The sequence below is a fragment of the Lepus europaeus genome, chromosome 6 (assembly GCF_033115175.1).
Source record: "Lepus europaeus isolate LE1 chromosome 6, mLepTim1.pri, whole genome shotgun sequence".
Classification (NCBI taxonomy): domain Eukaryota; kingdom Metazoa; phylum Chordata; class Mammalia; order Lagomorpha; family Leporidae; genus Lepus; species Lepus europaeus.
The window spans coordinates 119,532,051-119,558,975 of NC_084832.1; the positions used below are offsets into that span (position 1 = coordinate 119,532,051).

The 26,925-nt window shown below is 47.0% G+C and overlaps 1 protein-coding gene and 1 pseudogene across 8 annotated transcripts in view; both read left to right on the forward strand.

Annotated features, from left to right (window-relative positions):
- Nucleotides 1-26,925, forward strand: part of PPFIBP1 (PPFIA binding protein 1) — a 180,300-nt gene that overhangs the window by 90,153 nt on the left and 63,222 nt on the right. For all 8 annotated transcript variants that reach the window (XM_062194982.1, XM_062194984.1, XM_062194989.1 and 5 more), the window contains exon 3: nt 26,513-26,611. In XM_062194982.1, the coding sequence (XP_062050966.1) occupies nt 26,548-26,611 (64 nt within the window). In that variant the 5' untranslated portion in view covers nt 26,513-26,547. The remainder of the gene's footprint in view (nt 1-26,512; nt 26,612-26,925) is intronic.
- Nucleotides 20,205-20,373, forward strand: LOC133762602 (U2 spliceosomal RNA; annotated as a pseudogene).

Genomic DNA, 26,925 nt, shown 5'->3' on the forward strand with positions numbered 1-26,925 from the left:
AAAAAAAAAAAAATTGGGGAAGATGAATCTGAGATGGAATTTGGCAATTTCATTATCCAATTTTAGAAATAAAAGAGTCTGCATTTGAATCATCCAGGGTTAGTAATTTCCCTAGGCTTCAGGGTGTGTGTGTGTGTGTTTGTGTGGGGGTGTGTGTGAGTGTGTGTGTGGGTGTTTGCATGGGGGTGTGTGAGTGTGTGTGTGTGTGTGCATGGGGGTGTTTGTGTGGGTGTGTGTGGGTGTGGGTGTGTGCATGTGGGTGTGGGTGTGTGCATGCACATGTACTCCCATGTGTTTCCATAACACAGCTTAGTTTAGAAAGGACTGCAAAAATTTAATAGGCGTAATTTTTAAAGACAGATTTGCACGTTTTTGGCAAGATAAATATCTGTGCAGATTGTTTTGACAAAGCCTCAGTGCTAATTTAGGGAACAAGCTTGTCTCTTTTTGTTTTTGGCCACTTCCCTTGCAGCAGTATTAAAAAATCGCTTGTCTCTTGACTTCCTTCTGCCTGTGGTATGTAAGGTGCTTGGTGGTAACTGTTCTGACAGTGACTCGGTCTGCAGGCATCTTTGGGTGTGGAGAAAGGCGGTGGCCACATGTCCCCTTGGTAGGAGGGGCACTGGGGGAGGAGTAGACTGAACTAAGGCTCGGAAGCTTTCTGGCTATGACACAACAGGATACTAGTTAAATAATGTCATCTGCTGTGTGACTGCTGTTTTGATGTTTGCTGTTTGCATCTACAATTCTGTGTTTAAATTTTGCCGAAGATCACATGTAAACTTTGACAATTTAACAGACAAGTAAGGTTAAGAGAAATAGGCCGCAGGAATCCAGACTGAAATGAAACGATAAACAGCTTTGGGGGAGGGGAAATCCATTTCATCCGTCTGAGCTGAGGAAGACCCAGTGATGAGAGAGTTGTCCACGTACTCGTGCACTGAATCTCAGTGAGCGTGTGAGGAGTGATGGAGTTGTCTTTCAATTTTACAGCCCACAGAACACGTGAAAGAGGTGGCACCCAGGTTAGGAACAAGGCAAGCTCTTCTGTTTGACTTTAGCATTCAGCTCAGCGCCCTGTTAACCCGAGAAACAGTTAACCCACGCCTGTTGTGGCTGTGAAGAGGAGTGTCAGCTACAGCCACAACAATCAGATTTCATTTCTTTTTTTTTTTAAAGATTTATTCATTTATTTGAAAGGCAGAGTTACAGAGAGAGGAGGGAGCGACAGAGAGAGAGAGAATTTTCCATCTGCTGGTTCACTCCCTAGATAGCAGCAATGGCTGGGGCTGGGCTGGGCCAAGCCTGAGCATGGAACTCCATCCCAATCTTAAAAGCACTTGGGCCATCCTCTGCTGCTTTCCCAGGCACATTGGTACGGAGCTGTATTGGAAGTGGAGCAGCCGGGACTGAAACCACTGCCCGTAAGAAAGGCTGGCAGGTTAAGCAGGTGGCTTAACCTGCTGTGCCGCAATGCCGGCCTCAGATAATCAGATTTCAGTGTGGTGGGCTGGCCATTTGGCCTAGCAGTTAAGATGCCTTTTGGGATACCAGTGTCCCATATCTGAGCGGCTGGTTTTGAGACCTGGCTCAGTGCTAATGCGCACCCTAGGAGCCAACAGGTGATGGCTCAAGTACTGTGGTCTCTTTCACCCACTTCGGAGACCCAGATCAAGTTCTGGCCTCTTGGCTTCAGCCTGGCCCAGCCCTGGCTGCCACAGGCATTTAGGGAAGTGCACCAGTAGATGGAAGAACTCTGTCTCTCTCTGTGTGTCTCCGTGTCTCTCTACCTTTCAAGTAAAGTGAAAATAATTAAGTATAGGCTATGGGTCAAGTTCAGGCTAATGGAGACAGACTGGTGTCTGCCTCGTGGGAGAGTGTGAGATCCAAAAGGGAGACCCAAGGCAGGGGAGCTTTATCTGCACGATGGTTACAATTTTGAAATGCCAAGGAAATTTTAACAGAAACAGAAATTATGGTAATAACTGTAAATAAATCCCACTGATGGTTGTTGGTGGTTCTTACACTTGAGTGTGCATTACAGTCACCTGGAGAACTTGTTAAAACTCTGGTTTTGGGGTCCCAGCCTCAAGACTTGTGATGCATTTGGTCTGGGTGGGGCCTGAGAACGGGCAGTCCTTACAGCCTCTCACCATGCACTGATCCGGGCACCACAGTCTGAGAGTCTGCTGTTGGTGAATGCGGTGTTTGGATTCACCAGACTCTCTCAGCGTGATGGAAGCAGACCGTGCGGTCAGGACAGGGAGGCCGTGACTCCCCCCTTTCCCTTTCTCCTGAGCTTTCTTTGCTCTCAGGGCAGCTGTTCTCACCACAGATACCCGGGAGGCGGGGCCAAAGCTGTGGCATGGAGAAGATGCCTTGAGACCTGCAAATCTTACATCCAGTGGCTGGTGCTATGCTTCTAGAACGCTGACCAAAGTCACATCTCTCAGATTTTGCTAAAACAAACAAACAAACAAACAAACAAACAAACAAAAACAAGGGATGGAGTACCACATCCTCTCTTTTTTTATGATTTATTTTATTTATTTAAAAGGTAGAATGACAGAGACCGAGAGAAAGAGATCTTCCATCTGCTGGTTCACTCCCCAGATGGCCTCGACAGTGGGCTGGGCGTGGCAGGGGCCCATCATTCCCTATCTTCTCAGGTGCTTTAAAGGGAGCAGCTGGGCCTTGAACCAGTGCTCGTGTGGGATGCTGGCGCTGCAGGCGGTGTCTTAACCCACTGCACCACAGTGCTGGCCTGGGCATATTGCATTCTGGTACCAACACGTACCAGAGAGCATCTCACCCACTGCTTTGTGGAAGTCTTCGCTCTGAGGCTGAACTCATGCCCCTCGCCCCTCCCCTCACAAGCCCGCTCCCTCTCTGGTACTCTTTATAAATGCATGTCTCTTCCAGAATGTTCTGTTTTGTTTTAGAAACACAAAGCCAGTCAAGTCACTGGTGTGCATAAGACTTCTGCTTGTAGGATCATCTTTAAATGGCACAGAGGGGCCCTGGGTGACACGGCTCCGGCCTCAGTGGGAGTTCTTCCCCTCTGGCTGTTGCACCTCCTGAACTAACAGTGTTTAAACCCGCGCCCTGCACTGAGGTCGTGCTAGGCCTGCATCCTGCATCCCCAGGCTGTCCAGGAGAAGCAGTGAATGTGGCACACTCGGGTGGCATTTCTGTGAGGATGGAAGCTGGCAGATGTTCCCCTTGGTTGCTTTTTTAAAAATAGTCCCTAGGATGACTGCTCGTACGTAGTGTATGAATCAAAACACGGGTGTCCCTCCAGCGGACTGTGGGCTTGGAGCTGGGCTGTATATCCTTGTCCTTGCAGGACATGCGCCATCCACCTGGTGGCCTTGAGCTTTTGCCTCAAGCTTAACATGGATCTGCTTGTCCCATTTAGAAGCAGAAGAGCAACGGCAGCTTCTAGAAATCTCTGGTGGCCCAGTGGTTTGGGGATGCTCGTGTAGTAGGAAGGGCTTTCACGCGAACCTGGAGAAGCTGTTCCTTGCACAAGTAAGGTAACCGTGGAGTTGTGTCTTTATCCACGCTGCGTGCTAGGGGCTGCCCTTCGCGTTGGAGATGAGCGTGTGTGGCTCATCGTCTAGAATGCCTCTGGCTGCTAGCACCCACTTTTGGAGCCAGCACTTAGAGCACCCAGACTGCTGTGGTTTTGCCCCGGGGGAGGGGAGCCTCTGACTCATCCAAGAGCCACGGCATTCCTTCTGTGACATGTTTGCTCTTGTGGACGTGGCTGGAAGTATTTGAGACCTGGCGGCAACAGAAGAGGTGGGAGGAGGCCTAGCTCTTAGTAGGCGTGAGTCATCCTATGAAAATTTGGATCGAACATTCTGTTAAGCAGTTTCGTTGTTGGTATAGAACGCTTCATCAATCATTAGGGTGCTTTGATGTAGACGTGGTATGTCTCCATGCTCTGTGCCAGGATCCCAGCATGTACACCTCTCTGAAGAAGCAGGCCTACGAGTTTGCATGACTTATGATTTTCTCTTTGATTTGGGGGCAGCTGTAGTTTTTTAAAAGATGTTATTTATTAGAGAGGTGGAGAGACAGAGAAAGCGATAGAGCGCCCATCCCCTGTTTGACTCTTCAAATGCTTACAGTGGTGTTTGAACAGGAGGGGACCACGCTGAAGCTGGAATCTGGGAACTCAGCCCAGTTCTCCCCTGTGGGTGGCATGAACCCAGTTACCTGAGCCATCAGTGAGCCATCACTGTTGCCTCTCAGGGTCCGCATTAGCCAGAGCCTGAGCCACGGTTCAGATTCAGGTTCTGCTGGGGGATGCATATGTCCTAACTGCTGGACTAAATGCTCACCTTTGTTCCTTGTTTTTGCACTCAATGTTGAATGTTTGGTGTTTTTTTTTCCCCTCCTTTTTTAAAATTTAAACTCTGGAGATCATGGCCAGATCCCCCAGTAGGGATAGAATTTGAATCTGGGGGCAGGTGATCGCTTTCTAAATGTCTCTCGTGATGGGTATGCTGCATTCGGCTGAATTCGTGTACAGTGTTCATTCCTGGGCTGCGCAGGGCAGCTGGCTGGGTGTTGTCACTGCCAAGATTGTACCCCAGCCAGCAGACGATTGTCTATCTGGAGTGCTAACTGCATGTTTTAGGCTGGTTGCCCTCTGGAAAGTTCTGGATGCTGGAAATGGTGACTGGGTTCTGTCCCTTGCAGGGAAGGACCTGTTCCAGGCTCCTCTCCTTGGCTTGGTGATGCCCATCTTCCTCTTTTGTCCTTACATCGTCTGCTTTCCATGTGTGTCTCCGTTCAGATGTCGCTCTTACAAGGACTCCAGTGGTGTTGGACCATGACAGTGGTCTCACTGAGCCTGACCATCTCTGTCCAGACCCTGTGTCCATATTGGGTTACTTTTTTTTTTGTTTTTATTTGAAAGACAGAGTTACAGAGAGAGAGAGAAAGAATCTTCCATCTACTGGTTCACTCCCCAGATGGTCTCAACAGCTCAAAGCCAGGATTCTGGAGCTTCTTCCAGGTCTCCCACATGGGTGCAGGGGCCCAAATACTTGGCCATCCCCCACTGCTTTTCCCAGGCCATTAGCGGAGAGTTGGATAAGAGATGGAGCAGCCAGGACTTGAACTGGCACCCATGTGGGATGCTGGTACCACAGGCAGTGGCTTTCCCCGTTATGCCACAGTGGCAGCCCCCTGGGGTTACATTCTAAGGTATGGGGCAGGAGGTGTTCACCCTGGGGATTTAGGAGGGGCTCACAGTTCAGCTGCTTCCACTACCCACAGGTGAGCGTCAGTAGCAGTTAGCCTTGGAAAGCCAGTGGTGCTTGGACTCCAGTGTGGTTGGAGTTGGTTCCAACGGGGGCCACTCCCTGCTCCCAAGCACGTCAGGTGTCATTGGGCCTGGCGCGTGCTGTCCTAGGCTCCTGAGCACCGAGGTACAGCCTCTCTTTTGTTCCTCCTCTCTGACGAGATCAGATGGAATGGATCTGTCTGATCTGGAGTAGATGCTTTTTGTCTGGCACCGGGGCCTTTCACTTGGGAAGCCCCCGTGCAGCCATGTGGGACTTCAGCTTCCTCATGGATACATGAATGTCCTGGACTTCCTGCCTGGTTCTGCCTTGCTGCCAGAATTCTAGGGCGCCGCTGGGCCCGTTGGCCTCGTTGCGTGAATGCGTAGAGCAGGGCTACCTGTGGGACTTTCTGCTCATTTGTCAGGTGCACATTGCACGCAGTAAAAGGAACAAAGATGCAGCCTGGGATGTACTCCCATCTTTCCCTCGGGGGGATTTAATTTCATTTTTTTTAATGAGCTAGGACTGGCTTCACTTCAAAAGAGAAGAGTTATGTAACCAGAACCATCAAGATTCTTTTGAAATAAATATTCTGAAGATTTATTTTCAACAACTGCACAGTGACAGTTGCTACTCATTTATTGAACTTGAATAAATGGAAAAATTCCTTACGAACTGAAAGGAGGAATGAATGGTATTAGTGGTATTCACTAGACTGATTAACCAAGTCACTGTTTTGTTGTTGTTGTTTAAAGATTTATTTTATTTATTTGAAAGACAGAGTTAGAGAGGTAGAGACAGAGAGAGAGAGAGGTCTTCCACCTACTGATTCACTCCCCAGATGGCTGCAACGGCCAGAGCTGTGCTGATCCGAAGTGAGGAGCCAGGAGCTTCCTCCAGGTTTCCTACGTGGGTACAGGGGCCCAAGGACTTAGGCCATCCTCCACTGCATTCCCTAGGCCACAGCAGAGAGCTGGATCAGAAGAGAAGCAGCCAGGACTAGAACCAGTGCCCATATGGGATGCCGGCGCTTCAGGCCAGGGCTTTAACCCGCTGTGCCATGGTGCCGACCCCTGTTGTTGTTTTTAAAGATGTATTTATTTATTTGAGAGGCAGAGTTACAGACAGACAGAGGGAGAGATAGAGATCTAGCTGCTGGTCCACTCTGGAAATGGGTGCAATGACGGGAGCTAGGCTGATTCGAAGCCAGGAGCCAGGAGTTGCCTCTGGGTCTGCCACATGGGTACAGGAGCCCAAACACTTGGGCCATCTTCTGCTGCCTTCCCGAATCATCAGCGGGGAGCTGAGTTGCAAGTGGAGCAGCCAGGGTTCGAACAGGCTCCCATATGGGATACTGGTGCAATAGGCAGAGGCTTAACCTACTATGCCACAGTGCCGGCCCCCAAGTTACTGTTTTACATTCATTCCATGTAAGTAAGCTGTCTGAGAGATCCGTCTTGATTTGGTTCACTCACCAATGAATAAACCATTTTTCATAGGTTTATTTATTTATTTGAAGGGCAGAGGGATGGAGAGGGAGAGGAAGATCTATACTCTGGCCCACTCCTCAAATGCCCACAATAGCCAGGACTGGGCAAGGCTTAAACCAGGAGCCAGGAACTCCTGGGTCTCCTTGTGGGGAGCAGGGGCCCAAGCACTTGAGCCATCATCCACTGCTTCCCAGATGTGATAGTAGGAAATAGGATCAGAAGGAAAGGACCCAGGACCCAAACTGGCACTTTGATACTGCATGAGGGTGACCCAAGCAGTGGCTTAACCTGCTGTACCGTAAAGCCCGCCTCTGATGAATGATTGATAGGAGAGCCAGCCATTGAACACTGCTGTTCCTGCAGAGAGATCCTAGTAAGGTGTGGAGCAGAGTGGTCCTGAGCATGAGGGTCTCGCCACATTCACTTCCACACTTGGGAGCCTCTGCACACTTTTCATCTCTTAGAATCCCAATTCTTCAGTTCTAAGGTTTTTTCTCAAATGCAGGAAATTCAACAAGCTGTTGAAAAATTCCTTTGGCTGCCTGTTTTCAGGAAAGTTCTTGGGAGGCAAAAACTGGCATTCCAAGCTTGTGTTTGATTGCATAGTGGGCGAGAGAGGAGGGGATACCCTGCAACATGCTTGCCCGCCCTGGCAGAGAGGTGGCGTGGGAACCAAATGCCAGCTTGTGGCGGATTCTAGAATAGGAAGAAGCTGGAAGGATGTGTCCACTTGTCCTCAGGGGCTGAACGTATGGGGTGAGCAGTGCAGAGCCGTCACTCACAAGTTGAGCGGAGTATTCTCACACCCACTTACGACCCAGTGTGCACTGTGGTGATGATGTGTTTGCTCCTGGATTCGGGCGATTATCCTGGGTTACAGAGGTGACAGGAGGTGTGGATGTGTCTGGCTTGCTGCTGCAGACAAGGGAGATGCAACTTGCTTGAGCCCAGTGCTTGTAGACTCAAATCTCAGGTGTTTCCTCGTCCAGAAGAGATGGGGCTGGTGGAGGAAGGTGACAGCCGCAAGCCAGGGTAAGGGGTGTTGGACATTCCTGTTCTTGCTGACTGCTGCCAGATAGCCCAGTGACCTTAGCAGAGACTCAGGCCCCTCCTCCCCAGCCATGGCCACAGCTGTGTCCCGGTCTCGCCCATCATCTCATGGACAGAGGTAAAATGTGTGGAAGTAACGTGGAGGGATGCTTTAACCTTTCCAAGCCTCAGGTTCCTATTCTAGAAAAACATGTAAACATAGAGTTGCTCTGTGTTACTTGTGTCCTAAGCACTTAATATTAATTAGCTTTTATTTACTTTTGTTCTTCTTCATTGCTTTCCCCCCACTCTGATCCTCCCTCCCCCACTCTTGCCTTTTTATGCCCTTGTCTCCATTGTTTTAAAGGGTAATTGTGTTGGACAGGAGGGGATTTTTTTTTTTTTTTTTAAGATTTATTTATTTGAAAGGCAGAGTTACAGAGAGAGCTAGAGAGATCTTCCGCCCGCTGGTTCATTCTTCAAATTGCTACCATGACTGGGGCTGGGCCAGACTGAAGCCAGGAACCTGGAACTCCATCCAGGTCGTTCCCTTGGGGGGCAGAGGCCCAAGCACTTGGGCCATCTTATGCTGCTTTCCCAGGTGCATTAGCAGGGAGCTGCATCCGGGAGCGGAGCAGCCGGGACTTGAACCAGCGCTCAAACGGAATGCTGACTTTGCAGGCAGTTTCTTGATCCAGTGCACCACAACGCTGGCCCCCAGGAAAGGATTTTTAAAATGTAACTATTTCTGTGCTTTCTTCCCCCAGATTTTCAGAAATTCAGTGTTACAAGCACTTGTGGAGAGTCCCGATGATGAACATTTAGCTTGTTTCTAGGTTTGTTTGTTTTTTTTTTCTTCCCCCAAATCCCTTCTCTGCCACTTTGTAGCCTTGTTGACTTCTTCAAGGAATGAAGATCTTGGATGGCTTTTGTGGGGGCAAAGGTTGGGGATAGCAGCCAGATTGGAGTGGGCCCTGGAGCAGGGAGAGGTGGGAACCACTCTCTTCGAGGGTGTGATTTTGAGGTGTCAGAGCTGGGTCTGTAACTTGAGAATGAGAGAAAGTCTTTGAGAAGTTTCTGGTTTTGTTTTTTTTTTTTTTTTTTTTTTTTTGGCTGAAACTCTTAGGTCCAGAGATTTTTTTCCAGCAGTGTTACTGGTGGAGCAGAAGCAGGCAGAATGGAAGAGACTGCGGATTTGAGAAAGTGATTGAAAGCTTGGGTTACAATGAAGAATAAACGCCAGGAATTAGGGCGCTTGTTAAGAGCACCACGCCCCACGTGAGGGCACCTGGGTTCCATTCCTGGCTCTGGCTCCTGACTCCAGCTTCCTGCTGTTGCAGATCCCAGGAGGCAGTGGTGATGGCTCAGATAACCAGGTTCCTGCCAGCCGCATGGGAGACTGGATTGAGATCTTGGCTCCTGACTTTAGATCTGGCTCAGTCCTGGCCATGACAGGCATTTGGGGGAATGAACTAGTAGATGGGAGAGCGCTGTCTGTCTGTATCTCTTAAACAAACTTAAAAAAAAATTAAAGGTTGTAGAGTTTTCCTAGGACAGAAGGCAAGGTGCACAGGAACCCGAGCTTTGCCGCTGGTGTTCTCAGGGGCTGCCTTCTGCAGCAGCTTGCTAAGATTAGGAGTGGGCAGGAGTGGAAAGGGGCACATTTCCCAGGCACTTTTGGAGATAATGAGAAATGCAACAGGGAGGGGACTCATGATGAAAGGGCGGATTCTTGAGTAACAGGAAACACCCAGTTAAGATTAGACGGCAGGCCTTTGAAGTGGAGCCAGCCCAGCTCTCTCTGTCCGTGCTTGGTACGTTGAAAGCAAGACCCAGCCGGGAGGCTCGTGGGGAAAAGTACATTCTTAGCTCTGTGACTGTCCACCCGAAGGCAGGGATGGATGCTTCCTTGAGATGAAGATGAATCCGAGACATTCTGTCTGGGTGGCTGCACAGAGATGGAAACACGGAGTGTGTTAATCCCCAGCCTTCTTTTTAAGCTCAAGCGAATACCACGTTAAGTAGAGTGTAGGCTTGGTCACTTCAAATGAACTCAAGTTTGGGGTTGCTGCTTCAAAGTGAGAGAGATGGTGCACTTGGCCGGGGAAAAGGTGTGCCTCTGGCAGGTGCACTGCCCTGACCAGGCCCAGGGGTTGGAGAGCATTGAGTAGGAAGTGTAGAAACGGAAGATGGGCCTTGTTGCCTGCATTGCTATCTGGTACGTGGGAGGTGAATGAAGAGTAGCCTTTGAATATAAGGTGTGGGTGTGAGTAAGTGTATGGATCGGGCTGTGCACGAGTAAATGTGTGAATTGACCCGTGTCAGTTTCGAGAACTCCTTCAACCAGATGTAGTACAGTGTGGGGAGCCTTGATTAGGTGCTTCTGGTAACCCTGCCCAAGCCATTCAGCTTACAGCTGTGATAAAAGCAAGCTTTCAGAGTCCCGCTAAGAAGTCAGCACAAGTACTTGATTCTGGTTTTCTGCTCTGCCTCCCCCAACCCCCATCCTTCCGAAAGCTGTGATTTACCAGAACTTGTATTGAAATGAGAACAAAAACTCGATTGATGACCTATGAGAGGAAAGAGCCAGCAGATCTGTTAATGTGCTGTCCTTGTGTGCAGAGCTGCAGAGTGTGCCTGGTGGTGACTGACGGAGAACTGGGTGTTGAGGGGCATAAGCAGTCAAACCTTTAGAGGTCTGGGGCTGGCACTGTGGCATAGTAGGCTAAACCTCTGCCTGTAGTGCTGGCAACCCATATGGGGCTGCTCCACTTCCAATCCAGCTCCTTGCTATGGGCTGGGAAAGCATTGCAGGATGCCCTACATGCTAGGGCCCCTGCACCCTTGTAGGGGACCCAGAAGAAGCTCCTGGCTCCTGGCTTTGAATGGGCCCTGCATTTGGAGAGTGAACCAGCAGATGGAGGGCCTCTCTCTCTGTCTCTCCCTCTCTCTGTAACTCTACCTCTCGAAGCAACAAATTAAAAAATAAAAAATAAATAAAATAAAAATAAACCTTTAGAGATCACTGTGAAAAGCCAGGCACTGGCAATATGAAGAGTGGGGCTGGAGTGTTTACGAGGTTCCATCCTGTTAGAGAGACTATTCCTTGGGCCCGTGTAAGTGAGCCCACCTGGCAGATGGACCAGAGACACTGTTTCCTGGGCGAATGGGGCATCTTGTGGATAACCAGTTGTTCCACACGGTACCTGGTAACAGGTTTGCGAGAGCCGGGGGAGCCCCTACACAAGTGGTCACGGCTTTACCTGGGGGACTTGCCCAGAGCACATGGGTGCTACGTGTAAGATCCACATGCGCCATCAGGCTTTAGTGCAAAGGGCAGCAGGTGCAGTCCCCCTGGATGCTGCCTTCACAGCTCCGCCTGCCTCCTTGTTTTTCTGGGTGCAAAAAGTACTCTGCAGGCTGGGGTTTGGAACCAGCAGTTCAGGGCTGTACTTTGTTCTCTCTGCGGATTATAACTTAACACATGTGATTTGTTTACTGTTAGATATAAATGTACAGACATGCGTTTTTACACTTGATCTTAGCCAAGAGGCCCAGAAGCAATGCATATTTAAAATTTTGTTTTTCCATGAACTGTGTAAAAAATTAATTATTCATGTATTTGAAGAGCAGAGAAAGCCCTCTTTCATTTGCTTGGTTCAGTGCCTGAAAGCCTGCAGTGACACCCCAGCTGGGGCCAAAGTCAGGAGCTGGGCACTCCGTCTGGATCTCCCACATGAGTGGCAGGAGCCCCATTTCATGAACCATCAGCGCTGCCTCCCAGGGTCCTTAGCCGGAGCCACAGTCGAGCGTCAAGCCCATGCACTCTGAAGTGAGATCTAGAAATCTTAACCACTTATCCAGTAGAGCAAACACCTGTCCTATATTATATATTTTATATTCACTTGGTATCTGTTGTAATATATATATATATATATATATATATATATATATATACACACACACACACCATATTTACCATATGTATTTAAGTATAGCATTAATTAGTGGAGATAGTTTTTTTTAGTGAGAGAGTGAGAGTACTCTCCCACCTGCTTGTTTACTCTTCAAATGCTTGTAACAGCCAGGGCTGGCCAGGCTGAAGCTAGTGGTTGGGAATTCAGTCCACATGCCTGGCAAGGATCCAAGTGCTTGAGCCATCACCTGCTGCCTCCCAGGGTGCTCCTGAGCAGGAAGCTGGACTTGGAAGCAGAGCCGGGACTTGAACTCAAGATCCTCCAACATGGGACGCGACTGTCTGAACCATCGTGTGTATTTCAGAATAGTCTTTTTTGCCATTAGAATGGATGTCCCATCAGAGGAAGAACTTTAATTATTTTTTCTTTTCCTTGTTTACTTGTATTTTCTCTTTTCTTTTTTGCTAGATCCTCATCTCTTGGAATAGGGCTTGGTACATAATAGTTCTTCTATAAATAACGGTCCAGGCACCGGCCAGTTAGGGCAAGGGCTGGAAAATTGCTCTGCTTGGAGCCAGATGGTAAACTTCTCCAGCTTTGCGGGTCACAGCCGCCCAGCTCTGCTCGCACAAGTGAGAGAGTGCCGCTCTCACTGCCATGAAATTTCACGAAAACAGATAGGGGCCAGGTTTTGCCGAGAGGCTGAGGTTTGCTGGCCCTGGCGGGAAGTAGTTCTTGGCCTTCTTTATCTGTCATCCCCCCTTCCTGCAGCCCGTGCCCCGCTGGTGGCCACGCACGCCATTCACCTCTAGGGAAATGTGAGTGACCAGAAGCACGCTGTTCCCATGATTCCGGAGTCGGTGCCCATGGACTGCACAGCACTTCCCCGTGGTATTTTGTGTTTTCGTGGTGAACAGCTAGGTGAAGGTTTCTTGCACTTCCAATAGCATTATTTCCCAGCTCTGGTGTTCATTGTTTTTCCTGCAGTAGCCAGAAACACATCAGGACAAGTGAGTCTAGGTATGCTATCAAAGAACAAGAAACATGGACGTTCCACTGGCGAGACTACCAAGAGCATAACCAATGCCTGACTGAGATGGAAACCAGCAGAAACAGGCACTTTAGTTTTCACAATGATTTTTAGACTTAGTCCCCACGGAACTGTCTCCTTTGCCCACGGTTGCTGTGACTCTTCCCGATCGATGTGTCCTAGAAAGTTGCTTCCAGGTTTTGTTTTTAATACAGAGAGCTTTTGCCCAGGTATGAATGACAGACAGGAGATTTTAACACAAAATATGTAGGTTTTATTGGTCTAGTGAAAGTGGGTCAGAAGTTCCACTCCTTTTGCTGCTGGGATGTATTGTCACTGGACGTGTTAAGTCGTTGACATGTGAGATTGGAACTGACACTTGTCTTATACATCCAGAAATGGACTTTGTGTCACCCTTTCTCAGTTGAGTACAGTGCCGTGATCACGGGGGCTATTGGATTATTTCCATCGTTTTGTAATGTGTGGGAAGGGAGCAGACCTGACCCTCACTCCTCAGTTGGTGGGGTTTCCTGACCCCCTGGGTCCCTTCTCTGCTGCTGGGATCCGTGGCTGTTCCCACCCACAGTAATGTACGCACCTGCTCCCAAGACACCTGTCCAGAGTGCCCTCTGCCGCACTGCCATCCCTGTCATCTCTGGGGAAGGCCTGGCCTTTGCCCCTTCGTTCTTTCTTCTCCATCGTGAATTGAGTCTCTGTAAAAATTAATAAAAAAATAAAATTGAGTTGCCAGCGTATGGTGGTAGAAGGCCCTCAGTCAATCTACTTTTAAGAATATCTATTTCAGAGACAGAGAGTCCTCCCAATTGCTTTCCCAAGGCCCTACTTTCCAATACCTTAATTGAGATCAAGTCTCCAACGTTAATCCATTGCTCCAAGATTAGGAGTTTAAATACATGAATGTGAGGAGCTGAATCCTGGTCACCGCATGACAGATAGCGTTGTATGGCAGCACAGTGAGTGTGGCTCACCTGTATCTTCTAGTGCATGAAATTCCACTTTGTAAGATTCTGGACCTGAAGCTGGTGTGGTGCAGTGTGTTAAAGCCATGGCTTGCGATGCCAGCATCCCACATCTGAGCCCCTGCTGTCCTGCTTCTGATCCAGCTCCCTGCTAATGTGCCTGGGAAACCAGTGGAGGATGGCACAAGTGCTTGGGTCCCTACCGCCCACATGGGAAACCAGGATAGACTTCTAGGCTCCTGGGGAGTGAACCAGAGGATGGAAAATACCTCTCTCTGTGTCTCTCCCTACATCACTGTACTCTTTCAATTGCATAAATAAATAAATCTTATAAAGCTTGCGGGGAGCATGACTGAAAACAATGGTCAAACTTATCCAAAGTTTTCTTAAAAATTCAAGGTCAGGAAGTCGGTTTCTGTCTTATATAGCTAGGTGGGAGGTGGCAATACTAGCTCAAAGAGGGACTAAGGAAGCTGCAGAAGCCATGAATGACATCAGTGTGTGTGTGTGTGTGTGTATCCACTGGGAAATGTCACCGTGCCACAGACATTTGGTTGCCCTACTAGGTAGCGCAATGCAGAGACAGAAATGCGCTGTTTGCAGGGCACTCACAGCTCAGCCAAGGGCACAAGCACTGTGAAGTGAGGGCTGTGGTGGAGGCAGCAAGGTCTGGGAGGACAGGATGCCTGGGCCGGGAGAGAGGAGGGTTGTCCAAGCAGGGCAGGTGCAGGAGCAGGACCCGAGGTGGCACGGAGGAAGGAGAGCAGGCCTGTGCAGAGAAGGGCGGGTCAGGTAGCGTGCTAACAGGAGCCAGCCACGGGTGTCTTGTATGTGGTTCACACTCTGGGTTAGAAATGTATGCGGAAGATCAAGGTTGGTGATCCCAGTCGAGGTGTAATTGCTGTTGGATAAATACATACTGGATGAGTCTTGGGCCAACTCTCACTTTAAAAATTTTTTTTTTATTTTTTATTTGAAAGGCAGAGAGAGAGAGAGAGAATGAATTCTTCCATCTTTTGATTCACTCCCTAAACAGCCACCATGTCCAGGACTGGGCTAGGAGCCTAGAACTCCATTCGAATCTCCCATGTGGGTGGCAGGGATCCAAGTACTTAGGCCATCTTGTACTGCTTCCCGGGACATTAGCAGGGAGCTGGATTGAAAGTGGTGCAGCCAGGACTCAAACCAGCACGTATATAGGATGATGGTATCGCAGGCGGCAGCCCAGCCTGCTGTGCCCTGAGGCGGGTCCCAACTCCCACATGTTGAGTGGCCTTGGGCAAAGTTGTAACTTTCCCATGTGTCACAATGTAGCTGCTGAGAGTGGATGTGGAGAAATGGGGCGTTCTCTTGGCTGATCCCAAGGGAATGAAACCCCCTTGACATTAGTACACAGCGGGTTTTCGGGAGCCACGGCGTGCTTTGTCCAGGGAGTGAGCAAGGAGCCCGGCTCGTGGGATCAGCAGCCTGAAGCTCTTCATTCCTGAATCAGTAGCAGACACCGCTGGGGCTCCTTTTCTTTTTCTTGCTCTGTTTCCTGCCGCTGCTTCATTTCCATGAATGCCTGCATGCTTGGCCCTTTCCTGGTTTGTGGCTCTTCCTCTGGGGAAGCAGAGAAGTCACTCTTGCTAAGCTGCTCTCATTAGTATGGATTTTATGCTTATCTGAGACAGGCTGTTCCCCGTTCTGAGGGTGCGGCGCACATGTGCGTGTTTGTGTTGGTGTGGGTGGTTAGGTTAAAACAGCAAGTGTATCATTTGGTTGGTCAATATTTAGTGCTCCCTTAGTGTGCTTGATGTTACAATAGAAAAGTCAAATATTTGAGGCAGGATATCCAAGTTAGAGGGTATTTCAGAATTCTGTAGTTTAGAAATGTGGATGACAAAACTTAAATACTTTATTATGGAAAACATAAAAAAAATGGAAAAAAAAATGAAGATGGATAGTATAATGTACCCCCAGGTACTTCTCATCCATTTTCAACAAGTATCAGCTAATGGCTAATCTTGTTTTTATCTGCATTTTTACATTTGTTCCCTTCTGCTTGATTTTAAAGTAAATTCCGATGTCCTATCATTTCGTCCATGAATACTTAGCTACCCATCTCTAAAGGAGAAGGGGTCGAAAAGATAACTATGTAGCCTCATCAGTAACTTCATAGTAGTCCCGGAGCAGGTGTTTGGTGGCTAAGTTGTCTGCATCCTCTACCTGACTACTTGGGTTCCATTTCAAGGCTCTTGTTCCTCATTCCAGCTTCCCACCAGTGGGCACGCTGGGCGGCAGTAAGGATGGCTCAAGAAACTGGGTTCCCGCCACCTGCACTGGAGACCTGGATCGCACTCCCGTCTCTGGTCCCAGCCATTGTGGTCATTTGGGTAGTGAACAGATGGAGAGGGGAGCTTGCTCTCTCTCCCCCCTCAAATACATGTGTAAATAAATACATCTTTAAACATTAAAATAATTCCTTAATGTCACATCCTCAGCCTGTGCTCACATTTCCAATTATGTCCTCAGTCTTATAGTTTGACCAATTAAAAAAATATATAGATAGATGATAACATTAAAAATCACCCCGGGTTCCTCCCATGCTTTCTGTTTAATGCTTCTGCTGTCCCCAGTCTCCACTTCTTAGGATTTTGCTCTTTTCAAGAGATGCTGAATTTTCTAGGGGTGTGAGAGCAGTAGGAGGAGAAATGGCGTGAGGAAGAGAAAACAGACAGTGACAGATGCAATGCAGAGAGGAGAGTGGACGTGAGCCCCGCCACGATGCTGCTGACCTGGGCACTTAGTGGCTGAGTTTCAAAGGGACAGATTTCTCAAGTCAAAGCCTGAATTGCTTCTTCCGAACTGTTATTTTTGGATCAGAAGTAAGAAACAGAGGCATGGGGAGAGGAATTCTGCCTTTGTTTGCCTTGGAAGCCAGTTCCCACCCCATCTGGGCCAGGAGTGTTGTCCCAAGGAGGAAAGGCTGCCCTTTCGTAGCTGCTGTGCCAAAAAGTCGATGCAGAATGAAACTAAAAGATAAATTTATTTTGGTGCTGGTGCAAAATATTTTCTTAAAGATTTATTTATTTGAAAGAGTTACGGAAGAGTGAGGGAGAGACAGAGAAATCTTCTGTCTGCATGTTCACCCCCAAATGACCTCTGCAGACACAGCTGGGACAGGCCAAAGCAGGAGCCAGGAACCTGGAGCTTCTTCCAAATCTCCCACGTGGGTGCAGGGGCCCAAGCACTTGGGCCATCTTCTGCTGCTTTCCCAGGCTCCTTAGCAGGGAGCTAGATCAAAAGTGGAGCAGCCAGGACTCAAACTGGCGTCCTGGAATGCTGGCACTGCAGGTTGCTGCTACAGCACTGGCCTTGCAAAAATATTTTTTGAAATAATGCTTTTGAGAAGTCTTCAAAACATTCAGGAGAAAAAATCCATATTAGGAAAAAAACCATGCCTGAGATTCAAAAATTCTTTCTGTAGCATGAAAGTGGGTGTTTGGGCTAGTGATTAAGTTGTCATTTGGGATGCTTGCGTCCCGAATCACAGTGCGTGGCTCCCACTCTTGGCTCTGGCTCCTGGTTCCAGCTTCCTGGTAAAGCAGGTCCTGAGAGACAGCAGGTGATATGGCTCAAGTAGTTGAGTCTCTGCCACCCACGTGGGTGACTGGGTTCCCAGCCACAGCCCTTGTGGGCCTTTCTGGGGAATGAAGCACTGGCTGCAGCAACTTGTGTCTGCGAGTCCCTGTCTCTCCGATCAGTGGTGCGTTTGCAGAAACTTAGCTTGAATTAGGTTAGCACAGTGGTTGAGTGCCTGTCCTAATCCCTGGAGGACTTGGAAAAGCACAGCTGGCTGGCCCTGCCCCTGGGGTTTGTGACTCCGTAGGGGTGGGGTAGAGTCCAAGGGTTTGCATCTCTAACTAGCTCCTGGTGATGCTGCTGCTGCCGAACCTCTGAGCTGGTGGCCCCCAGCGGCTGCCTCACCCTCTTGTTCTCCTATCCCGGCTGTCCATCCTTAGGGCAGTTCATCTGGCCTAAGGTTGTGTTGGCCCTTATGTTGGAAAAGTCTGTGTAAATCCTTAACCTGGTGAGAGGTGTGAATGAGGGGTTCTGTTTACATGACGCCCACATGCCCCCGGGGCAGCCCCCCAGCCCAGCTTTCGGCCATCATCAGCGAGTTGATTCTGCCTTGGGCAAGAAGTTCCAAGTTCATTTTCACACCTACTTGCTCTTTTCCCTCGAGCCTTTCTCTTCACGGAAGGACCGGGCAGCTTGCCTGACCTAAAACCTCTCTGTTCGTTAGCAACCTTACAGAAAGCGGTGGTTTTCTGCCAGGCCTTTGCCACCACACCCATTGCTGGAACTTTCCATAGTATTTTCCTTCGTTCAGATCTGCTCTAAATAGGTCCTGACCAAGTATGAAATACAGGGGTGCTTAGAATGTGTGCGGAAAATGCCATTAAAAGGTGAGTTTATTTGGGTGCATAAAGTTGGAGATCCATGCAAAGGATAAGGTCTTCCAGAATTCCTGATAAATACCTATTAGGCAAAAGCATGGGTGTCAACATTTTTTTGTACCAAAATAAAATAAACTTAATTTCTCTTTTCCTTTTTCTGTGAAATTTTTGGAGTACCTCTGTGTATCAACATGTACCACTGTTGGACCCTTTTTTTTTTCCTTTTTAGTCCTTAACCATCGTTTAGGAATCTTGCCCCAAGTAACTGCTTTGGTAAGACTTTCAGAGGTTGATTTATTTAGTTTATAAAGATTTATTTAGGCCTTCTGCCACGTATTCCATCAGTGTACACATGGGCAGTTGGTCACCCACCTCTGCGAATTTATTTTGTTTGAATAAATTCAGTCTGGCTGTAAATTTAAAAAGAAAAAGATTTATGTATTTATTTCGAAAGTCAGAGTTACACAGAGACAGAGAGGTCTTCCATCCTCTGATTCCCTCCCCAAGAAGACCACAACAAGCCAAGAGCCAGGAGCTTCTTCCGGGTCTCCCAAATGGGTGCAGGACACCAAGGACATGGGCCATCCTCAGCTGCTTTCCCAGGCACATTAGCAGGAGCTGGATTGGAAGTGTTGCAGCCAGGACTTGAACTGGTGCGACTGGAGCTTGAACTGGTACTTGGATATGGGATGCGCGCAGCACCATCTATGAATTTCCATCTTTGTTTTGTTTCCTTTGTTTCCTGCACTCTCTGTCGGTCCTTCTTAGAATCCCTTCTCAAATAAACCTTTTCTACTCTAAAAACAAAAAAACGCAGACTGTACATTTAAGGTGTGTGCATTTCACTGTAGGTGAGCCCTTCAGAAAATTAATGGAAAGTGGAATGAAAAGATCTTATTTTGTTGGACAGAAGTTTGAGATCCATGCATAGGTTTTCCATAATGTGCACTTCCAAGAATTTTTGAAGAGTCCTTGCATATTCAGTCTCAAAAAATTTTTTGCGCTTTGTCTTTTAGTTCTAATTTTCATAAAATACCTTAAATTATCCTGTATGTAAATTCAACCTCAGATTTTAAAAGTTAGGAATAAAGATGATTGCTAGGAATTAGAAATGAAATCATCTTTATAAAAGGACTAAATAGATAAGTGGAGGGTGGTAAGTAGGCCTTGCAGAGACCTGTAATGACAATATGCCCTGACTCAGGGATAATGAATAATCCTGTTACTGTGCACCTGAGATCCAAAATGAAGGGCTTAGAAGACCCAGCTCCCCTTGTTTTCATTCTTAGCCTGTCCAGGAAACTGCTGACTGTACTGCAGTATTTGGAGTGGCCAAACCCATTTAGAAAATTAAAACCTCAGCCTTCAGTACCTCCGACAAGGTAGCAGATTTATTTCCAGATTCTGTTTATTTCTAAGGTGCGCGCACTTGTTTGAATGACTTATTGAAGGAAACGATTTTGGGAAGGATAACAGCTACCTCTCCAAAGGACAGAGGCTTGGCTTCCATGTCATTGATCACCCATGTGGGAGACCAGGATGGAGCTCCTGGCTTCTGACTGCCTCAGCCGTTGTGACCTTTGGGGAGTGAACCAGCAGGTGGAAGCTCTCTCTCTCTCTCTCTCTGCCTTTCAAATAAACAATAAATATTTTTAAAATAAAATAATTATCACAGGCTACCACTGTGTGGAGCTTAATCATCTGGTGATTATTGGAACCATTGTAGGTTTTATGGATCACAATTTGCTCTATATGAGAAAGCCCAGGAAATCTTTCTCCTGGAAATGTTTTTGAGTATCTCAGAAAACCTGCAGCCTGAGTTTCCTTAGGCCTTATATTTAGCCTTTCCAATTTTAAAAGTCCTTCGACCACACCCTGAAAATTAACATAGCTTTATCAGCACAGATGCTGTCTAAGTTTAAGGCTGCCTCTAAAATAGCTCAAAGCATGGGCAAGGCAGAATTTTAATAAATATGGAAATTCTCTAAGAACCACTGCCGATTGTGGTTTTTACTCTTTACTTCTCGGCCTTTTGGCTAAGATCAAGTGTAGAAATCCATTTCAAGTTTATTGATACTTGTTTTGTGGCTTTACACATATGGCTTACCCTGGTGAGTATAACATGGAGGCTTGAAAATAATATTGCTTGTTTGGGCCGGCACCACGGCTCAATAGGCTAACCCTCCGCCTTGCGGCGCCGGCACACCAGGTTCTAGTCCTGGTTGGGGCGCCAGATTCTGTCCCGGTTGCCCCTCTTCCAGGCCAGCTCTCTGCTGGGGCCTGGGAGTGCAGTGGAGGATGGCCCAAGTGCTTGGGCCCTGTACCCCATGGGAGACCAGGAGAAGCACCTGGCTCCTGCCTTCGGATCAGCACCACGCGCCGGCCAAAGCGGCCATTGGAGGGTGAACCAACGGCAAAGGAAGACCTTTCTCTCTGTCTCTCTCTCTTATTGTCCATTCTGCCTGTCAAAAAAAATATTGCTTGTTTAAAAATAAAAGAAAACAATTAATATTTTGCATTTGGGTGTTTTGTTCTGTAAACTGGGTTATGTTGAGATGGTTGATAGTATTGCTGGAATCTTCTGTATTACTGCCTTTTTCCTTACCTGTCTACCAATCCAAGAGAAGGTTAAAGAGGAGGAAGAAATGGTGGCAGAGACAAACAGAAAAAATGGCAGGATAGTAGACTGAAATCTAGCCATATTGACAATTACATTAAACATAAGCGGACCAAATTTGGCTCATTACCTCTTACTCCTGTCAGTATTTGCTCTGTGTATTTTGAAGCTGTCTTATTCATTGCAAAGACATTTTTTGTTTGTTATGGCTTCCTGATGAATGAAGGCTTTTCATTACAAAGCGTTCCTCTTTCTTCCTAGTAGCACTTCTTGACTTGAAGTTGTTTTTCCTGTATTGTTATAACTACCTCCTTTTTCCTGTGCTTACTGTGTGTGGGATCTCACTTTTCATCCTTTTATGTGTCTTTAAAGTATAACCATGTTAGCAGCGTATAGCTGGGTGTTTTTGCTTGTTTGCTTCTTTTAGGAGTGTGGTGTTCCCTGACTGTTATTTGTATTTGTTCTGTTTATATTTAATGTAATTTTTATATCATTCTGCTGAAGCCTGAAATCTGGGCATTTGACTTTTCTTTGTCCTGTCATCCCCTGTTCCACTATTACTGCCTTCCGACGGATTAATAAAATTGAAGATGTTGTCAGTATTGCATTTCGGCTCAGCTGGCTATTTGCAGGTCTTTATAGTTTTAGTGGATTACAGTATATATTCTTATCACAGTCTACCCTGAGTTGGTCTTAAATATCTTTGTGTATAATGTAAGAATTTTACTTCTTTTAGTCCTTAGTAACAGCACAATTTAGTGACTTAGAGACTTTGCACTCTGCATCACAAGGATTTGGGGAGCCCGCCAGTGCAAGTTGTATAGCTACCAATCTTACCCATTGTGGCCCCTTTTTTTCAAGAGTTGATTTCCCAATGGTTTCCTCCTGCTTTTAGTTGCCCTCTAGTGTTGTTCAAAAAAAAAAAAAAAAAGCTTTTATATTTTATTCAGCATTTTGTATCACTGTCTGCACAACAGTTTACAGTAGAATCTGGTCTACTGTTACTAGTGCTGAACATCTTGTTTTGTTATTTTTAGTAATGGAACATGAAGCATTTCTGAGTTTATCACCTAAATGAAAGACTTGGCCATGGCTATGCCCTTTTTTTCTTCTTGTATAGTTATATTGAAGCTGTTCGTATTTCCAGAAAATACACAAGTATAAGTAGTCAATATGTATTTACAGTAGGGGTGACGTTTGACCCGGTAGTGAAGTCACTAGTTGGGACCGCTGCAGCCCGTAGTGGAGTACCTGGGTTCAAGGCTCGGCTCTGCTTCCAATTCCAGCTTCCTGCCAGCGCGGATCGGTGAGGCAGTGATGATGGTGTAGGTGGTTGGGCTCCTGCCACCCACGGAGGTGACCTGGAATGAGTTCCTGGCTCCCAGCCCCAGCCTCAGCCTCAGCCTAGCCCACCCTAGGTATTTGCAGGTGTCTGGGAAGTGAACTACCAGATGGGAATGATCTTTCCTTCTCTCTCAAACAAAATCAATAAAGATAAGTAAAAGTTTAAATACATAATTAATATATAAACCAATTAAGTATATACTCATACATTACATATATAATACATATATTGCTTTAGTCTCTTTTTACAATCCTACAAAATTCTGAAACCATAGATACAAAGGATCTTCAAAAGTGTATGGAAACTATGTGTTATGAAAAAGTTATATATGGATTTCAAAACTTTTTGTACCAAAATTAATCTTTTAATTGCACAAAATTTTTTCATTGCACAAAATATTTGAGGTGCCCTCATTTTCATTGGTTGAAAGTATTTGCTTTTCTGTTAAGTGTGTGTTCGTGTCCTCACCGCTCTTGTTGTTTTCTGGATTTGTGGGACTTCTACACTTCTACACTGTCATACCACTGACCTAGACTACCAGATGTAAATTATTAGGGAGCCCTTTGACTCCTGACCAGCTGTTTAATTTTGGAGCCCCTCTAAGCGGTGCCCTTTGTCATCCTCCGTCTTCACCCTTAGCACTCACCACCTTTGCCTGTTATGTGTACAATTCCTACTCACTTTTCACTGTCTTCCCTTTACTATTACATGTAGGCCTCCACAGGATAAATACAGAGATTGGGAGAATGCACCTACAAACTTTTACAGAAATTTAACATTGTCCTATTGTTATTATAGCAAACAAAAGATTGTCTCAAATAAACTGAAAACATTTTTTAAATATTTATTTGAAAGGCAGAGTTAAAGGGAGAGAGAGGGAGAGAGACACAGTGAGATCTTCCATCCACTGGTTCACTCTCCAAACCTCTGTCACAGCCATGGCTGGGCCAGGCTGAATCCAGGAGCCTGGAACTCCACCTGGGCCTCCCAGGTGGGCAGCAGGGGCCCAAATACTTGGACCTTCATTTGCTGTTTTCTAGAATGCCCGATAGTGGGAAGCTGGATCAGAAGCAGAGTAGCCAAGAGTCAAACTGGTGCTCCAACATGGGATGTGGGCATCGTAAGCCATGGCTTAACCTGCCGTGCCACAGCATGCCTCCCTCCCCAATACCATTGTGTGTTTTTTTTTTTTTTTTTTAAGCAGATTCTGCACCACTGGAATGGGCATGATATAGACAGTCTCAGGCCTCCGTGTCATAGCCCTTGAATGCCTTGTTGAAAGTACCCAAAAGAAGGAAATGACACCTGTCACACTTAACAAACGTTTATGTTCTGCACGAAATACAGCTGCTAACAGGGACACCCATTTCTTTTTCTGATTCAGTGAGCAACCAATTATGTGAGGGAATCACTGTGTTGTGTTGATAGTTCCGTGTTAACGGCCGACACGGCCGAGCATGGCAGTTGTCTCTGTTTTATGTCTACTTGTGTGTAAATGTGTATGGGAGGATTTCAGAAAGTTCTTGGAAAGTCAGATTAAAAGGTAAATCAGTGCACAGAAAATTTTAAAATCTGTAATTTTTTGTAATATGCCTTTTTGCAAAAATTTTTGAAGACCCCTCCGTGAACACTACTTAGGAAATGAAAGAGAATGCAGGCCACTGAATTATATAAATTTGGGGCCTGCACACTTGCTGCTTACTCCTTTGTGCTCTCAGCTTTTACATTTTGACTTTTCCAGCCTGAAGTGTGGTGGTGACGTCAGTGCCCCGCCTCTCTGAATGTGCACTGAGGTGTGAGTGAGGTTCCTGACCCAGCTGGTGGCAGCCTGGTTTTGGGGTGACAGTAAAGACATGTCTTGAGTATTTCTGTGTGGTAGAATTTCCGCATGAAGTGGTGGTGACAGGTTGCACCTTCTGAAGTGAATAAAGTCCTAAGAAGTCTTAAGGCAAAACTGTCAGATCCAAGCATAGACTTATTTTTGAAGTGTTTTGCACATTAGCTACGTGCTTGCTCTTCCTGTAAGCTGTCATTTAAAGAAAAATCAAAGCAGCATTTCACAGCAGTGTCTGTGGTATTTTATTAGAATGGGTGTGCAGTGGAGAACTGATGCAAGAAGCTGATACCAGAGCTATAAATGTATTTGTGACAATAAAGTGGAGGAGTGAGCTCTGGCTGCTTGGAAACAGAGAACAAAGGTTTCTGCGGGACAGCCGCCCTCCATTTCCCAGGTGCCTGCTCTGCCGCAGAGTCTAACGTGTAGTGACTGCCTCACTCGGGCCTGTTGGGAGGCTGCGTGGAGGCTTAGCCTCATGCCTGGAATGCGTGGATTGATTGATGTTGAAAAGTCCCATTATCTTGACTTTGTCCTGTGAACGATCAAATTTTTTGCAAGCACAATTTCAATATATTTATGGCAGGTCAGACCATAAGTAGATTGTGAGACAGTTTCAACAGAAAGCTTCCCTTGAGAAAGGACCAGGTAGACAGAAATTCACTCTCAGAGTAGAAGTCGGGTAGACCTGGGTTAAACACTGGTCATTGCTGGATTAACTTGCTATGCTTCCTTGCAAGCAGTCAGGCACCTTCGGTCCTTGTTTATGAAATGAATTGAGTTGGATCCATTTTATAGAGGTGGTATTGTGATGAAGGATCATGGGTAATTTATGTAAATCTACAGGGATCACTTCCTGATAGTTCAGTGCATGATGTTGTTGTTACAGTGTAGAATAGCAATAGGTGGGAGTGTGGGGGTATGGGAGTGTGTAGCACCGTCACCCCCTCTGTATCTGCAAACCAAACCAACCACTGAACAAAAAAACATTTGGAAAAAGAGCTATGTCTGTGCTGAACATATGTAGACTCTTTCTAGTCCTTGTTTCCCATAGGTTCATTCATTCATTTGAAAGACAGAAGTGACAGAGAGGAAGAGAGGGAGAGAGGGAGAGATGGAGGGAGGGAGATTCAGTCTGCTGGTTCACTTCTCAAATGCCCACATTGACAGCCAGGACTGGGCCAGGCAGAAGCCAGGAGCCTGTAACTCCATCCGGGTTACTCTCCCAGGGGTGGCAGAGGCCCAAGCACTTGGGCTGTCTTCTACTGCCTTCCCAGGTACATAATCAAGAATCTGGATCAAGAATGGAGCGGCCCAGACTTGAACTGGTGCTCTGAGATGGTGTCTCCACTAACAGTTGCTTATATAGCATGTATTGGGGTTAGGTTTCATAGTAACCTAGAGATGATTTTTTAAAAGATTTTATTTGTTTATTTGAGAAGCAGAGTTAGATAGAGGGAGAGACACAGAAAAAGGTCTTCTATCTGCTGGGGTGATCTGAATCCAGGAGCTTCTTCTGGGTCTCCCACGTGGGTGCATTGGCCCAAGCACTTGGACCATCTTCCGCTGCTTTCCTAGTCCATTAGCAGAGAGCTGGATCAGAAGAGCAGCAGCCTGAATCCCATATGGGATGCTGAAAGCACAGGTGGAGGCTTAGCCCACTGCACCACAGTGCCAGCCCTCCAGAGGTGCCTTACAGTAGGCAAGAGAACTTGATGGGTTATGTGCGAATACTCTGCCATTTTATGGAAGGGCATGAGTGAGCATCTGTAGATTTTGCTATCCGCGGGAGTGGTCCTGAAACCAGTCCAGACTGTGTGTGATATTGAACTAAATCTTCATGTGGAGAGTGGGGAAAAGCACAATTAAGATGAGATTGGCTGGAGCTGTTGCAGAGAGACGGAGGTGTTGTCCCCCCAGCACTGCTCAGGGCCGTCTGCAGGTTTCTGCAGGCCTCTATGAGTCCCCGTGCAGAGTCCCTGAGCTCCTCGAGTCCCTCGCCCAAATACCTGGGACCTGTTCCCGCTCCTGCTCCTGCCTCCAGCTTCCTGCTCATGCAGCCCTGGGAGGCAGCAGTGGTGACTCAGGTGCTTGGGTCCCTGCCACCTGTGTGGGAGACCAGCATGGAGTTCCCAGGTGCTAACTTTGGTCCTGGCCCAGTCCCCTGTTGCTGGCATTTGGGGAGTGAACCAGCTGTTGGGAGATCTCTCTCTGTCAATCTTTTTTTTTTTTTTAAAGTATAGCATGGAAGGCATTTTCCTGGATTTTAAACAACTGGGGAGAGCAGTAGCTGAGTGTGCTTTGATTAACTCATACAGGTACAGCATGTGATGCTTGCTACCTGCTCAGTAGATCTGCTACAGCTTATTAAATGACTCCCTTAATTCAGCTGCACTGCCTACAAAATTCTCACTCCGACTTTAAGTGCTAAAGAGAGTTATAATTTGAAGTTGCATTAGCAAACCCACTAGGCAGCCTGCATCATTTGCAGGATGTAATGATACCACCATTCTTTTTGTTTTTTCCAGATCTCGGGTGGAGTTTGCCCTTGACGCCTAAGAAAATGATGAGTGACGCAAGTGACATGTTGGCGGCGGCGCTGGAGCAGATGGATGGCATCATAGCAGGTCGTCTGTCCCCTCCGAGACAGGGGGTCTTGACGGTTACTCCGCTCTGGGGATCTCCCTGCAGCTCTTCCCATCTTGTCCCTTTCTTATTTTTCATTTGTTGACGATCCCCAGTGCCTTTAGATAGGTTCCGTGTGGTTTCAGATGTGTTCTTTGATTTTTTTTTCCCCACCAGAATTATTCTCAGACTTCATTTTAAAAATCTCGGAAATTTCAGTTGCGTCCTAGGTTTTTGATCAAGGAGAAAAAAATCTGCATCCGAAGCAATTCTGGTGTCGGTGGTTTGTGGCCCAGACTTTGAGGGACCCCGCTCC